Below are 13,335 nucleotides of genomic sequence, written 5' to 3' on the forward strand. Positions count from 1 at the left end.
TTCATGCCTTACATAGATAAAAGTTTTTGTTTGAAGGGGTAAAAAGTAACTTTTCAGAAGTCACACTACAACAAACAAGACCTTAGACAACGCTTTTTTTAGCCTTAGACAGCGCTTTAAAGCGCTTTCTAAACCTCCGCTGCTAAAGGTTTAGACAGCGCTTTTTTAAATCTTAAAAGCGCTGTCTAAGCCCCCCCCTTAGACAGCGCTTTGGCCAAAAGCGCTTTATAAGACCCTCTTATTTTAAATTTTTTAGGTATACCTTAGACAGCGCTTTTGAAAAGCGCTGTCTAAGCCCCACCCCCTTAGACAGCGCTTTGGCCAAAAGCGCTTTCTAAGACCCTCCTATTTTAATTTTTTTAGGTATACCTTAGACAGCGCTTTTCAAAAAGCGCTGTCTAAGCCCCCCCCCTTAGACAGCGCTTTTGCCTAAAGCGCTTTCTAATCCCCCCCTTAGACAGCGCTTTTTACAAAAGCGCTGTCTAAGGTATACGAAATATATATACCAATTTTTGACAACTGCTATCAGCATTTCTGATATAATAAAAGCTAACATAGGCATGCTTCCATGAACTCCTAAGTCTTCAGAAACATATTAATTTACAACACAAGAAGCAGACTTTTATATACATACAAGACTCTTATTTCTTATTGTCTGCTATCAAACTTTGATAAAAACATAAAGCAGCCATGCCCCAGCAGGACAGGTTAATTTGCATCATCCTTTGCTATTGGAACAGAATTTGCCTGGAAAAAAAAGTTGAAAACCACAAATTTGAGATCAATGCTAGTACAACTATCATTTGTTTCTACTACACTTGATAATCTGAAATATCGGTACTGCATATAGATATGATAAAATTTAGCATCCCAACAGGGGAGTAGATGTAAATTGTAATATCACTTACCAAATCACGGAACTTAAGAATGTAGAACATCTCAAGATATCGCCGAGTTTCGCGTCTCTCTAGTTTGGAAACATATTTCCAGAAACTATAAACTCCAGCCAAGGTCATAAGCCTTTCAGAATAAATCTTCCATGTGTACCTGATTATTATTTTCTTAGCATTTTAGTATCAATATCAAAAGCAATCAACTTTTATAAAAAAGTAACTGACCTTTCGTATATTCTTTGAAGGCCACCATCGGATACTTTATTCCAGTGATTTGGGTCCTCCTTACATCGTTGGAAAAAATCAACCAATAGCTCTGATGCTTGGTCGGGATGATAAGGATCAATATGGAATCCCGATACACCATGCTCGATGATCTCAGCAGGACCACCATGGTTAGTAGCAAACGTAGGGAGTCCACAAGTCATGGCCTCCACAACTGTAAGTCCAAAAGCTTCATAGAAAGCAGGCTGCAGCAAGAGATGAGAGTTACAAATGATGCTTGAATGATGGATCAAACAGTAATCGTTCGCATAATACCTGAACGAAAGCGCCTTTTGTATCTGCTATGTAGCGATACAGCTCCCCGTTACGTGCTCTATTTGTTTGGGCAGTAATCCATCGAAACTCGCCATTCAAATTGTATTGCTTCATGAGATCATGCATCTTCTCAATCCTTTCAATTTCTTCTCTGTCACTGGACTTTTTGACATCAATATAACCAGCTACTACCACAAGGTTGACAAGTTCCCTCAATTTGCTGTTCTTAGCATAGCTTTCTACCAAACCAGTTATGTTTTTAACTCTGTCTAGCCTTGCCATGGAGAAAATTATAGGCTTTGACCGGTCTGTCAGTGAACCGCTGCCACATAGAGACAAAGATAAACTCATTAACTGTTATAATCACATTTTGCGTAGTTAGCCATTTTAGTCCTTAATGTGTCAGACATTGTCACTATAGTCTCTTAATGTATCAAAATTACAAAACATTTCCAAGTGTCTTTTGTTAGTAATATTATGGATCAAATTGACTATCACAAGATGCATTGGATGACCAAACTATCAAACAAAAGACACATAGGAGGACCATATTGACTAACGAAAGATGCATTTGGGTATGTTTTTGCAATTTTGATACATTACAGGACTACAGTGACAACGCCGCACATATTTAAGAACCAAAATGATTGCTTACTGTCACAATGATATCTGAAAAATGTGGCATGCTTCTCAACAGTTCTTACCAACAACTTTAGATATTATATCCCTTGTGATAAATAAACACGTGAAGATCATGGTGTAATTTTAAACATGGCATTGGTACTGAATAATGAGCAAGGACTGTAAAGTGGAAGCTAATAGACCATACATTTTTAGCATGATGCATAACAGATAACATAATGGATTGTTATAGGCATAAATAACCTAAATTAAATATTTCTGCAACTGCAATTGACTCACATGTACTCATCGGTCTGCTCGGTACCGTATAATAGCTTTTCAATTGAATTGTGTAGGGCCGTGAGTCTTTTCTCCTTATCAGAGTATGGAAAATATATTGTCATATCTGCTCCAGGAGAGACAATGTTGAACTTGGGATCAAAAACATCAATGCCGTGGACAACTCTATACAGTCCCGGAAGAGTAAAAGCAGTGTGACTCTCATACTGGCCAATAGTATTCTTCCTGGAACACAACATACGTTAAGAAAATGAAATGAGAAACATTATTCTAATAGAAAGCGAAAAAACATATATGAAGACTTGTAGAACTAGAAAAAAAAAACTTAAATGTTAATTAGCATAAGGGATAAGAAATCTATAGACAGATTAGAAGCAAAATGGATAGGCGTCTTTAGTGTCATAACTTGGTGGACTTTAATTATGTCATTACTACCCAACAAATTGTGCTACCCCAACAAAGAAGGCCAAGTTTCTCAGCAGAATCACCAGATGTCTACACACACAATGCCAAATGGGATGCAAGGTTCCATAAAAACAAGCAAATCATATTTGAAATACAACATGGAATCTTCTATTTAGGAGCATATAGTTGCAAAACAACATGCAATCATTTGTATTGCAGCTTTATCTCCAAAGTATAAATAGCTCACGAGCTTATAAAAGAGATGGAAAAAATATTGCATAATAGATTATATTAACAAGCCGAACAATTTATAAAAGGGAGAGCAGTATAAAACAGACTAACAAGAAGTGATTTATCAAATGCAATGGCCGGAAGGAGTAGGGTTTTTGGAAGGCATACCTTGGTGTAATATCTGCAGCCTTCTGAACCTTCAGTAACAAGCAGTAGCTTGAGGTTTGGATGGAAAAGTTTTCGTACAACGGCGTCATCGTATGGATTTTCACCATTTGTAAGAAATGAAATCTCTTCTTCACTTATCTGAAAATACAATTATCAGATTGGTTTTGTTAGAGAAGGTATTGACATAACCCTGTAATTCGTATTCTAAACAATGGAACGGAACAAGAAAATGGAAACTAAAGAATAAAAGAACCTTGATGATATCTGCAGTCTCCCATATACTCAGAATCCCTTCTCTAGCACTATCTGCAGAAGGCCATAAAGGAAGCCGCAGGTTAGGGTCATAAGACAGAAATACGCCGGCATCTTTTGCTGCCTTTGCAGCAGCTATATGTGCCGATTTGCATGATTCTGTTATAAGACTGATCGACCCGTAATGAAAGATCTTGGCCTGCCAGAAATAAATAACAGAAGAATTTTACAACAATAATATATGAATTAGGTAGAGTTAAAGTGGAAAACGTTGGAAGAACATAGACTCGACCAATGTTTTGAAGTTTTAATTTTCACCTTTCTGATTAAGTCCAAGTCTAGTTCATCTTCTTGGAGCAGCATATCAGCACTGGGATTACGATAAAACATGAACTCTCGCTCTCCGTCACTCCTCAGTGTAACAAATGCTAAGGCAGTACGTGCACCAGGGTCAAAACGCATCCCTTGGTTGTTTACATTATTTTCCTTGAGTATATCAGCAAGCATATATCCAAATTCATCCTCACCAACCTATTTATGTTGAAAATGAGTTTGGAAGAGAACTTTAAGATTTCTGATTCATGAAACTAAAATACAGTAATGCCAAACAACGAAAATTACTTACTTAGGGGCACCGTCGAAGATTGGTTGTAACCAAAACCAAATATTTACTTACGATTAAATAACACAAAATATCATTGGTGCCAATTTAATTGATTATAAAATAATCAGAAAAAAAAGAGAATGAAGTTGATTGAGAAAGTACCGGCGAAACTCAAAGTAGCTAGGTTTTTCTTGTAGGAGAGAGGACAGTATAAACAGCCATAGACCATAGGACCAAGAACGGGACCTCTTCCGGCTTCGTCGATTCCCATTATGCAAGGCTCCGATGCCCATTCTGGAACCATAGCTTCGGATCCCATTTTCGCACATATAATGGGGTTTAGGGGAAGAATCTTTCACACAGGATAAACAAGCTCTGATTGAGGGTTGGAAGAAGGGGGAGTGGATTTGGGAGAAAGAGAAGCAAGCTCTGATTGAGGGTTTGGGAGAAGAATGTAGGATTTTTAGGATTTGGGAGGGAATAACTTTTTTTTCGTGACATGGAGGGAATAAAGACTTTAGACAGCGCTTTTGGTTTTAATTTGTTTTTTAATTTAAAGACTTTAGACAGCGCTTTATCAAAAGCGCTGACTAAAGTCTATATTTAAAAGCGCTTTCTAAAAGCGCTGTCTAAGGGGGGGTCTTAGACAGCGCTTTTAGAAAGCGCTGTCTAAGACCCCCCCTTAGACAGCGCTTTCATTATTTTTTTGGAACATTTTCCGTGTTTTATTTTAATCTTAACCTTAGACAGCGCTTTCTTTTAAAAGCGCTGTCTAAGATGCGCTGTTAAAAGTCATTTTTGGCGTAGTGTCACAATGTCTCATTAAACATCTATCTTGTTATAAAACTAACAGAACAACGAAATTAACACAAGCACGAGATCTATAATGTTGTCTAACATAACACACATAAAAAAAATGAAATAGCATAAAAAATGTAAGTAAATATGGGGAGAAAAAACATTCCTAACATTAAATAAGAAATTTATTCATTTATTTCATTCTACCCTTTCATCATTTGCTTCACATGCAATGCTTGAGGTCCATTAATTGGACTTGTTTACATAATCTCAGAATATGGAATCCCAAACATAAAACAAGAATGTTTTTCATTTATTTCATTCTACCCTTTTTTATTTCCTATTTGAAAATCAATTCATCATTTGCTTCACATGTAATGGATGAAATCATTAATTGAAATTGTTTACAAAATCTGAGTTTGTTTCAGAATTTTGAATGTTTGCATTAGTACCATCCTCAATAGTGCTTTCATTCGAGTTGATATTTTGTCTTTCAATGTTTCTGAGGAGGAAGATGCTCGAGAAGCTAGCTCAACATAAAATGAATGAAAGTAAAACTTTCACTAGCCTAATATTATAAAATAACATTTACAATTAGCATGATTTAAAAATGAAATTAATATAAAAGTGTTACAAATGTAAAGCTTGGAAATGTTTGCAGCAATGATTTTTCTTGTCTTCCTCTTGTCTACATATACATCAATTACCATTTCAAAAATAAACACACATGAATCCATTGGCAATGTGATAGAATGACATGAAGGACCAACACCTGCATATGCATCCATTACCAACCTGAAGGTGCAACACTTACATATGCATCCATTACCATTTTCAATCTAGATTGCACATAAATCATAAATTCATTAGTAAAGTGATATAACAGCACAAATGAGAATAGCTATCAGAGAATGTAAAGATAAATAAATGAACACCAAACACACAATTACCCTATAATCCAGTAGCTTTAATAAGCTAAAATCTATAACAATTGCAAGAATCCAACAAAATATATATAGAAATCTCGCTAACTACATATTGAAGAGACCAAACGTACCTAACAAGCATATGTTTTATTGTTATTACAATTCCATACTGAATCTCATGAAGCTCAACAAAAGAAATTTTTTTCCTATAATTCAGTAACTTTGAGAAGCTTAAATCTATTAAAACTGCAAGAATCCAACAAAATATATTCCATCAAATCTTGCAAACTACATAATTAAGAGAACAGACATACCTAGCAAGCATATATTTTAATTCTATCATAATTCCATCACACACACAAAAAATCCAGAAAACAAACTTCAAATTCTTAACAAATACAAGAATAATTATTGAATATAAAAACCATGACTGACCTCAATTAATCAAGGAAATCACGGTCGAGGAAAAGAAAAATAAACTCTGACAAGAGACCAATCAAATTGCATCATAGAGATTTCTGCTGAATGAATAAACTTCATCTTCAACTGTTAGAATGAAGCTCCATAATTTAGAACAAGATTTAGAGGAGATTATAGAATATCACATATGAATGAAATTAAGTGAAATTTAATTGATAGGGAATTAGATCTGAAGAAATGGTGCAAATATATACCAGTATTTAAATCAAACCCATGGTAACACCGTTGATTCACATACCTACAAGAACATATTTGAGGAAGGTAAAGCAGAAGGCCAGTAGAATTTAAATCAAATTCATGAGTTGGTATTAAGAGTTGAAGCTACCAACTTACGTGAATATATATGATGGTTTGATAAAAGTTAAGGAGAAGCGCCGTATAATTTATATAGGGTTTATCTACCTAGGGTTCGGAGACATGTAATGGGTTTTTATTCATCGGGTTTTATATCACTTAGGCCCAATTACAAAATTATTTAATATATATAAATATTTTAAAATAATTTTGTATTGAAGATAAAAAAAATATTGAAAAATGGTATTTCTTTTATTACATTAAATTTGGACTTTAAAATGGTTAAGTGTGAAAGAAGGGGAAATGATTAGTGGTATTTTTTTTTTCTTTCACCCTCACTTTCAATCGTTTGGGATTTTGGGAATTTTGACCTCTATACATGTTTTTTTGGTTTGTAAAAGTGTTACATATCATTTATCAGAACCCTTAAGTTTAATCGAATTGATAAGTAAAATTTCTTTATCATATAACTTTTTTGAATTAGAATAATTTGCAAGCTAAAAGTTAGCCAACTTGTCCTCCTTGAAAATAATAACATTTCAGTTCAATCAAAGAATCGAATAAGTTGCTGCCAGAATCAATCTAAGTAATTTGTCAAAAAATCAATTGTCCAACTTTGAGCGAATTAATAACAGGTAATATGCTAGGCAGCTATTTCGCTCCTCCACCTAAATTCCTAGCTACACAACTCTTCTAATCACATAGTACTTAAAAAGATGCAACTCATCTTCCTCAATTACTTAACAAAAAAGGACAAGCTCTACAACTATCAGTCTCAAGGAGAATATTCTTTCATCAACATTGTCCAGCAGAAAACTTAGACCTTGCTAGGAATTTTCAATTTCCAAATCAAGTCTAAATCATCAAGACACGTTGTATCCATTGCAGAATTGCCATCCACCTACTTCTGATTCACAACATAACTGCTTCTGACAGAGAAATCGACGTCGTCCCGCCACCAAATAAATCTATCATCTATTTTGGGAGAAATGTAAACGTGATCGAGAATTTGAAACAAATTCTCCATAAATCTACCAACGGAGGTTTTTACTGAAAGCTAAAACCACACTAGGTTTTCACAAATTCCTTCTCCTTTAGCGATAAATTCATACTTTCATGTTAAACATGAATACAGAATAAAGAAGTCGGACAAACAATAATGTTTTTACCTTCAGTTAAATTATTTTGAAAATTAAAACTTCTACTTTTTTAATTTTTATTTTTAATTTTCCAATTTTTTTATAATATTTTTAAATAATTAGTATATTATTTATTTTTCATGAATTTTAGTATAAAAATAAAGGAAAATCAATATAAAAAAAAAGAAAAATCCAAATCCGTTTATTATTACCATTATTACACTTCTATTATTATTATTTACTAAAATTAAAAAATTTAATTTCATTAAATCATTTTGATGTCACATTTTACTTAACCCAAGAATCCATGGAAATTCATTTGCTTGGCACCTAAGAAAGAAATAAAATAAACTCATTTTCTTTTCACTTTTTATTCGAAATAAATCCAAAAAAAGATTAAAAAAAATATAAACTCAAAAGGGCTAATTTTAATTTTTATGCTTTATTTCATTTTGGACAATTTTGTTTCAATTAAAAACCATAAAAGTAAAATATTTTGACACATTGAATTTTCCCTTTTTTTAGAGTTTTTCTTTTTGTTGTGTTTTTACCTTCACTTATTTTAAAATTTAAATTTCTACTTTTTTAATATTTATATTTTATTTTTGAATTTTTTATTAATTTTTTAAATAATTATTATATGATTCATTTTTCATGTAATTTAGTCTAAAAAATAAAGAAAAATCAATAAAGAAAAAGAAAAAGAAAAATCCTTTTCTTATTACCTTTATTACACTACGATTATTATTATTTACTAAAATTATAAAAATTATTTTCATTTAATCATTTTGCTGTTACATTTTACACAAGCCATGAAACCATCCAAATTCAATGGCTTGGCACCTAAGAAATAAATAAAATAAATTATTGTTTTTTCTTTATACTTATTTCACTTTTTATTCAAAATATATAAAAAAAAAGATAAAAAAATACATTGTGATTATTATAGAAAAATTAAAAAGTCAAAAGGGTCATTTTAATTTTTATTAATTAATGTTTTTTATGCTTTATTTCATTTTTGACAATTTTGTTTTAATAAAAAACCATAAAGCTAAAATATTTTGATTCATTGCATAAAATAAAATAAAAAATATTATATTAGGATCCATTTACATTAATTATTAATTTTCTTTTATTGTTGATTCAGCTTTTAATGTTATAATTAAATGTTTTAACCTAACCTTTATATAAATAGTAGAAACATTTTCACACACTGAATTTTTCCTATTTTTAGAGTTTTTTTTAATGTTTTTAGCGTCATTTAAATAATTTTAAAATTAAAAATTCTACTTTTTTATTTTTTTTTTTTATTTTTTTATTTTTTTATAATCTTTTAAAATAATTATTATATTATTCATTGTTCATGTATCTGAGTCGAAAAATAAAGGAAAATCAATATAAAACAAATCAAAATCCTTTTATTATTACCTTTACTACACTACTATTATTATTATTTACTAAAATTATATAAATTAATTTCATTTAATCATTTTGCTGTTATATTTTACATAAGCCATGAATCCATCGAAATTCATTTGCTTGGCACCTACGAAACAAATGAAATACATCTGAATTTAAACAAAAATAGTGGAATAATTCTTGTTATAGTTATATATACAATTTGTGTTTCTATCAAACAAATGTTGTCTTCTTATTTTTGTATATATCATTTGTGTTCTTATCAAATAAAATATTGTTGTATGTTGTGTATATCATCTTTATTTATAGTTCTGTACTAAACTCAACATGTTCTAAAGAAGTAGTTAAAAAGCATATTACCAGTACTTAAATCAAACTCAGCAGTAGCACCGTAGAATTGAAATCAAACTCAGCAGTAGTGTCGTCATGAGTTGGTATTAACAGATGATGCTACGTGAATATATACATAGGGTTTGTTTGGCTAGGGTTTGAAATTATGTAATGATGGGTTTATAAATATCAACTGGGTTTTTGTATCTTTGGCCCAATGCATATTTTGAAGATAAGGAGAATTGTATATTTGCAGCGAAGTGAAAATTATGCCAACCTGTCATGAAGGAGCTATGCCATTAGAATATGAGGTTTTATTCAAGAATGGTAAAAGTGTATTGAAATGGCAATGCATATTTTGGCCTCTTCTCCGATTCTTCTTTCATGAGTTTGTGTTATCAAACTAGCGTATAATTTTTTTTATTATGGCTGATTTTATATGGTCGAGATATGTAAATGATTTTTGTAAAATACAAAAACTTGATCGGCTAAAGATGTGCCTAAAGGCTTGAAAGAAATGGAGTTCGCGAAAGCAATGAAGACGTTTACGTTGTGTCATAGGAATAGTCTTTAGTATCATTTTACATATTTTTATTTGAAAATAATAGTTATGAACATATAGTATTTGGTTTTTCCTTTCAAACATTAAATTTGTGTACATTAAAATCTTTCTAATAGGGTTGATTCCTTATGTAACAGGTTTTTGTGTTCATGCCTTACATAGATAAAAGTTTTTGTTTGAAGGGGTAAAAAGTAACTTTTCAGAAGTCACAATGTCTCATTAAACATCTATCTTGTTATAAAACTAACAGAACAACGAAATTAACACAAGCACGAGATCTATAATGTTGTCTAACATAACACACGTAAAAAAAATGAAATAGCATAAAAAATGTAAGTAAATATGGGGAGAAAAAACATTCCTAACATTAAATAAGAAATTTATTCATTTATTTCATTCTACCCTTTCATCATTTGCTTCACATGCAATGCTTGAGGTCCATTAATTGGACTTGTTTACATAATCTCAGAATATGGAATCCCAAACATAAAACAAGAATGTTTTTCATTTATTTCATTCTACCCTTTTTTATTTCCTATTTGAAAATCAATTCATCATTTGCTTCACATGTAATGGATGAAATCATTAATTGAAATTGTTTACAAAATATGAGTTTGTTTCAGAATTTTGAATGTTTGCATTAGTACCATCCTCAATAGTGCTTTCATTCGAGTTGATATTTTGTCTTTCAATGTTTCTGAGGAGGAAGATGCTCGAGAAGCTAGCTCAACATAAAATGAATGAAAGTAAAACTTTCACTAGCCTAATATTATAAAATAACATTTACAATTAGCATGATTTAAAAATGAAATTAATATAAAAGTGTTACAAATGTAAAGCTTGGAAATGTTTGCAGCAATGATTTTTCTTGTCTTCCTCTTGTCTACATATACATCAATTACCATTTCAAAAATAAACACACATGAATCCATTGGCAATGTGATAGAATGACATGAAGGACCAACACCTGCATATGCATCCATTACCAACCTGAAGGTGCAACACTTACATATGCATCCATTACCATTTTCAATCTAGATTGCACATAAATCATAAATTCATTAGTAAAGTGATATAACAACACAAATGAGAATAGCTATCAGAGAATGTAAAGATAAATAAATGAACACCAAACACACAATTACCCTATAATCCAGTAGCTTTAATAAGCTAAAATCTATAACAATTGCAAGAATCCAACAAAATATATATAGAAATCTCGCTAACTACATATTGAAGAGACCAAACGTACCTAACAAGCATATGTTTTATTGTTATTACAATTCCATACTGAATCTCATGAAGCTCAACAAAAGAATTTTTTTTCCTATAATTCAGTAACTTTGAGAAGCTTAAATCTATTAAAACTGCAAGAATCCAACAAAATATATTCCATCAAATCTTGCAAACTACATAATTAAGAGAACAGACATACCTAGCAAGCATATATTTTAATTCTATCATAATTCCATCACACACACAAAAAATCCAGAAAACAAACTTCAAATTCTTAACAAATACAAGAATAATTATTGAATATAAAAACCATGACTGACCTCAATTAATCAAGGAAATCACGGTCGAGGAAAAGAAAAATAAACTCTGACAAGAGACCAATCAAATTGCATCATAGAGATTTCTGCTGAATGAATAAACTTCATCTTCAACTGTTAGAATGAAGCTCCATAATTTAGAACAAGATTTAGAGGAGATTATAGAATATCACATATGAATGAAATTAAGTGAAATTTAATTGATAGCGAATTAGATCTGAAGAAATGGTGCAAATATATACCAGTATTTAAATCAAACCCATGGTAACACCGTTGATTCACATACCTACAAGAACATATTTGAGGAAGGTAAAGCAGAAGGCCAGTAGAATTTAAATCAAATTCATGAGTTGGTATTAAGAGTTGAAGCTACCAACTTACGTGAATATATATGATGGTTTGATAAAAGTTAAGGAGAAGCGCCGTATAATTTATATAGGGTTTATCTACCTAGGGTTCGGAGACATGTAATGGGTTTTTATTCATCGAGTTTTATATCACTTAGGCCCAATTACAAAATTATTTAATATATATAAATATTTTAAAATAATTTTATATTGAAGATAAAAAAAATATTGAAAAATGGTATTTCTTTTATTACATTAAATTTGGACTTTAAAATGGTTAAGTGTGAAAGAAGGGGAAATGATTAGTGGTATTTTTTTTTCTTTCACCCTCACTTTCAATCGTTTGGGATTTTGGGAATTTTGACCTCTATACATGTTTTTTTGGTTTGTAAAAGTGTTACATATCATTTATCAGAACCCTTAAGTTTAATCGAATTGATAAGTAAAATTTCTTTATCATATAACTTTTTTGAATTAGAATAATTTGCAAGCTAAAAGTTAGCCAACTTGTCCTCCTTGAAAATAATAACATTTCAGTTCAATCAAAGAATCGAATAAGTTGCTGCCAGAATCAATCTAAGTAATTTGTCAAAAAATCAATTGTCCAACTTTGAGCGAATTAATAATAGGTAATATGCTAGGCAGCTATTTCGCTCCTCCACCTAAATTCCTAGCTACACAACTTTTCTAATCACATAGTACTTAAAAAGATGCAACTCATCTTCCTCAATTACTTAACAAAAAAGGACAAGCTCTACAACTATCAGTCTCAAGGAGAATATTCTTTCATCAACATTGTCCAGCAGAAAACTTAGACCTTGCTAGGAATTTTCAATTTCCAAATCAAGTCTGAATCATCAAGACACGTTGTATCCATTGCAGAATTGCCATCCACCTACTTCTGATTCACAACATAACTGCTTCTGACAGAGAAATCGACGTCGTCCCGCCACCAAATAAATCTATCAGCTATTTTGGGAGAAATGTAAACGTGATCGAGAATTTGAAACAAATTCTCCATAAATCTACCAACGGAGGTTTTTACTGAAAGCTAAAACCACAATAGGTTTTCACAAATTCCTTCTCCTTTAGCGATAAATTCATACTTTCATGTTAAACATGAATACAGAATAAAGAAGTCGGACAAACAATAATGTTTTTACCTTCAGTTAAATTATTTTGAAAATTAAAACTTCTACTTTTTTAATTTTTATTTTTAATTTTCCAATTTTTTTATAATATTTTTAAATAATTAGTATATTATTTATTTTTCATGTATTTTAGTATAAAAATAAAGGAAAATCAATATTAAAAAAAAGAAAAATCAAAATCCTATTATTATTAACATTATTACACTTCTATTATTATTATTTACTAAAATTAAAAAATTTAATTTCATTAAATCATTTTGATGTCACATTTTACTTAATCCATGAATCCATGGAAATTCATTTGCTTGGCACCTAAGAAAGA

At 30.9% G+C, this 13,335-nt stretch overlaps 2 protein-coding genes and 1 long non-coding RNA gene across 3 annotated transcripts; all 3 read right to left on the minus strand.

Annotated features, from left to right (window-relative positions):
• Positions 1-669: 669 nt before the first annotated feature.
• On the minus strand, positions 670-2,608 carry LOC127101581 (sucrose synthase 2-like). The gene is made up of 5 exons (XM_051039032.1): positions 2,355-2,608; positions 1,434-1,755; positions 1,119-1,363; positions 909-1,047; positions 670-747 (listed from the first exon to the last, which is right to left on the minus strand). Exons 1-5 carry the CDS (start codon positions 2,591-2,593, stop codon positions 709-711), a joined length of 984 nt encoding a protein of 327 aa, XP_050894989.1. The 5' UTR covers positions 2,594-2,608; the 3' UTR covers positions 670-708.
• Positions 2,609-2,774: 166 nt separating this feature from the next.
• On the minus strand, positions 2,775-3,959 carry LOC127101897 (probable fructokinase-6, chloroplastic). Its single transcript, XM_051039327.1, has 4 exons — positions 3,729-3,959; positions 3,412-3,609; positions 3,159-3,296; positions 2,775-2,849 (listed from the first exon to the last, which is right to left on the minus strand). Exons 1-4 carry the CDS (start codon positions 3,915-3,917, stop codon positions 2,775-2,777), a joined length of 600 nt encoding a protein of 199 aa, XP_050895284.1. The 5' UTR covers positions 3,918-3,959.
• Positions 3,960-5,257: 1,298 nt separating this feature from the next.
• LOC127107111 (uncharacterized) lies at positions 5,258-6,585 on the minus strand. The gene is made up of 2 exons (XR_007795632.1): positions 6,174-6,585; positions 5,258-5,651 (listed from the first exon to the last, which is right to left on the minus strand). It is a non-coding gene; the product is annotated as an uncharacterized LOC127107111 (long non-coding RNA).
• Between the last annotated feature and the right edge of the window lie 6,750 nt (positions 6,586-13,335).

Source organism: Lathyrus oleraceus, chromosome 7 (assembly GCF_024323335.1).
Source record: "Lathyrus oleraceus cultivar Zhongwan6 chromosome 7, CAAS_Psat_ZW6_1.0, whole genome shotgun sequence".
Classification (NCBI taxonomy): domain Eukaryota; kingdom Viridiplantae; phylum Streptophyta; class Magnoliopsida; order Fabales; family Fabaceae; genus Lathyrus; species Lathyrus oleraceus.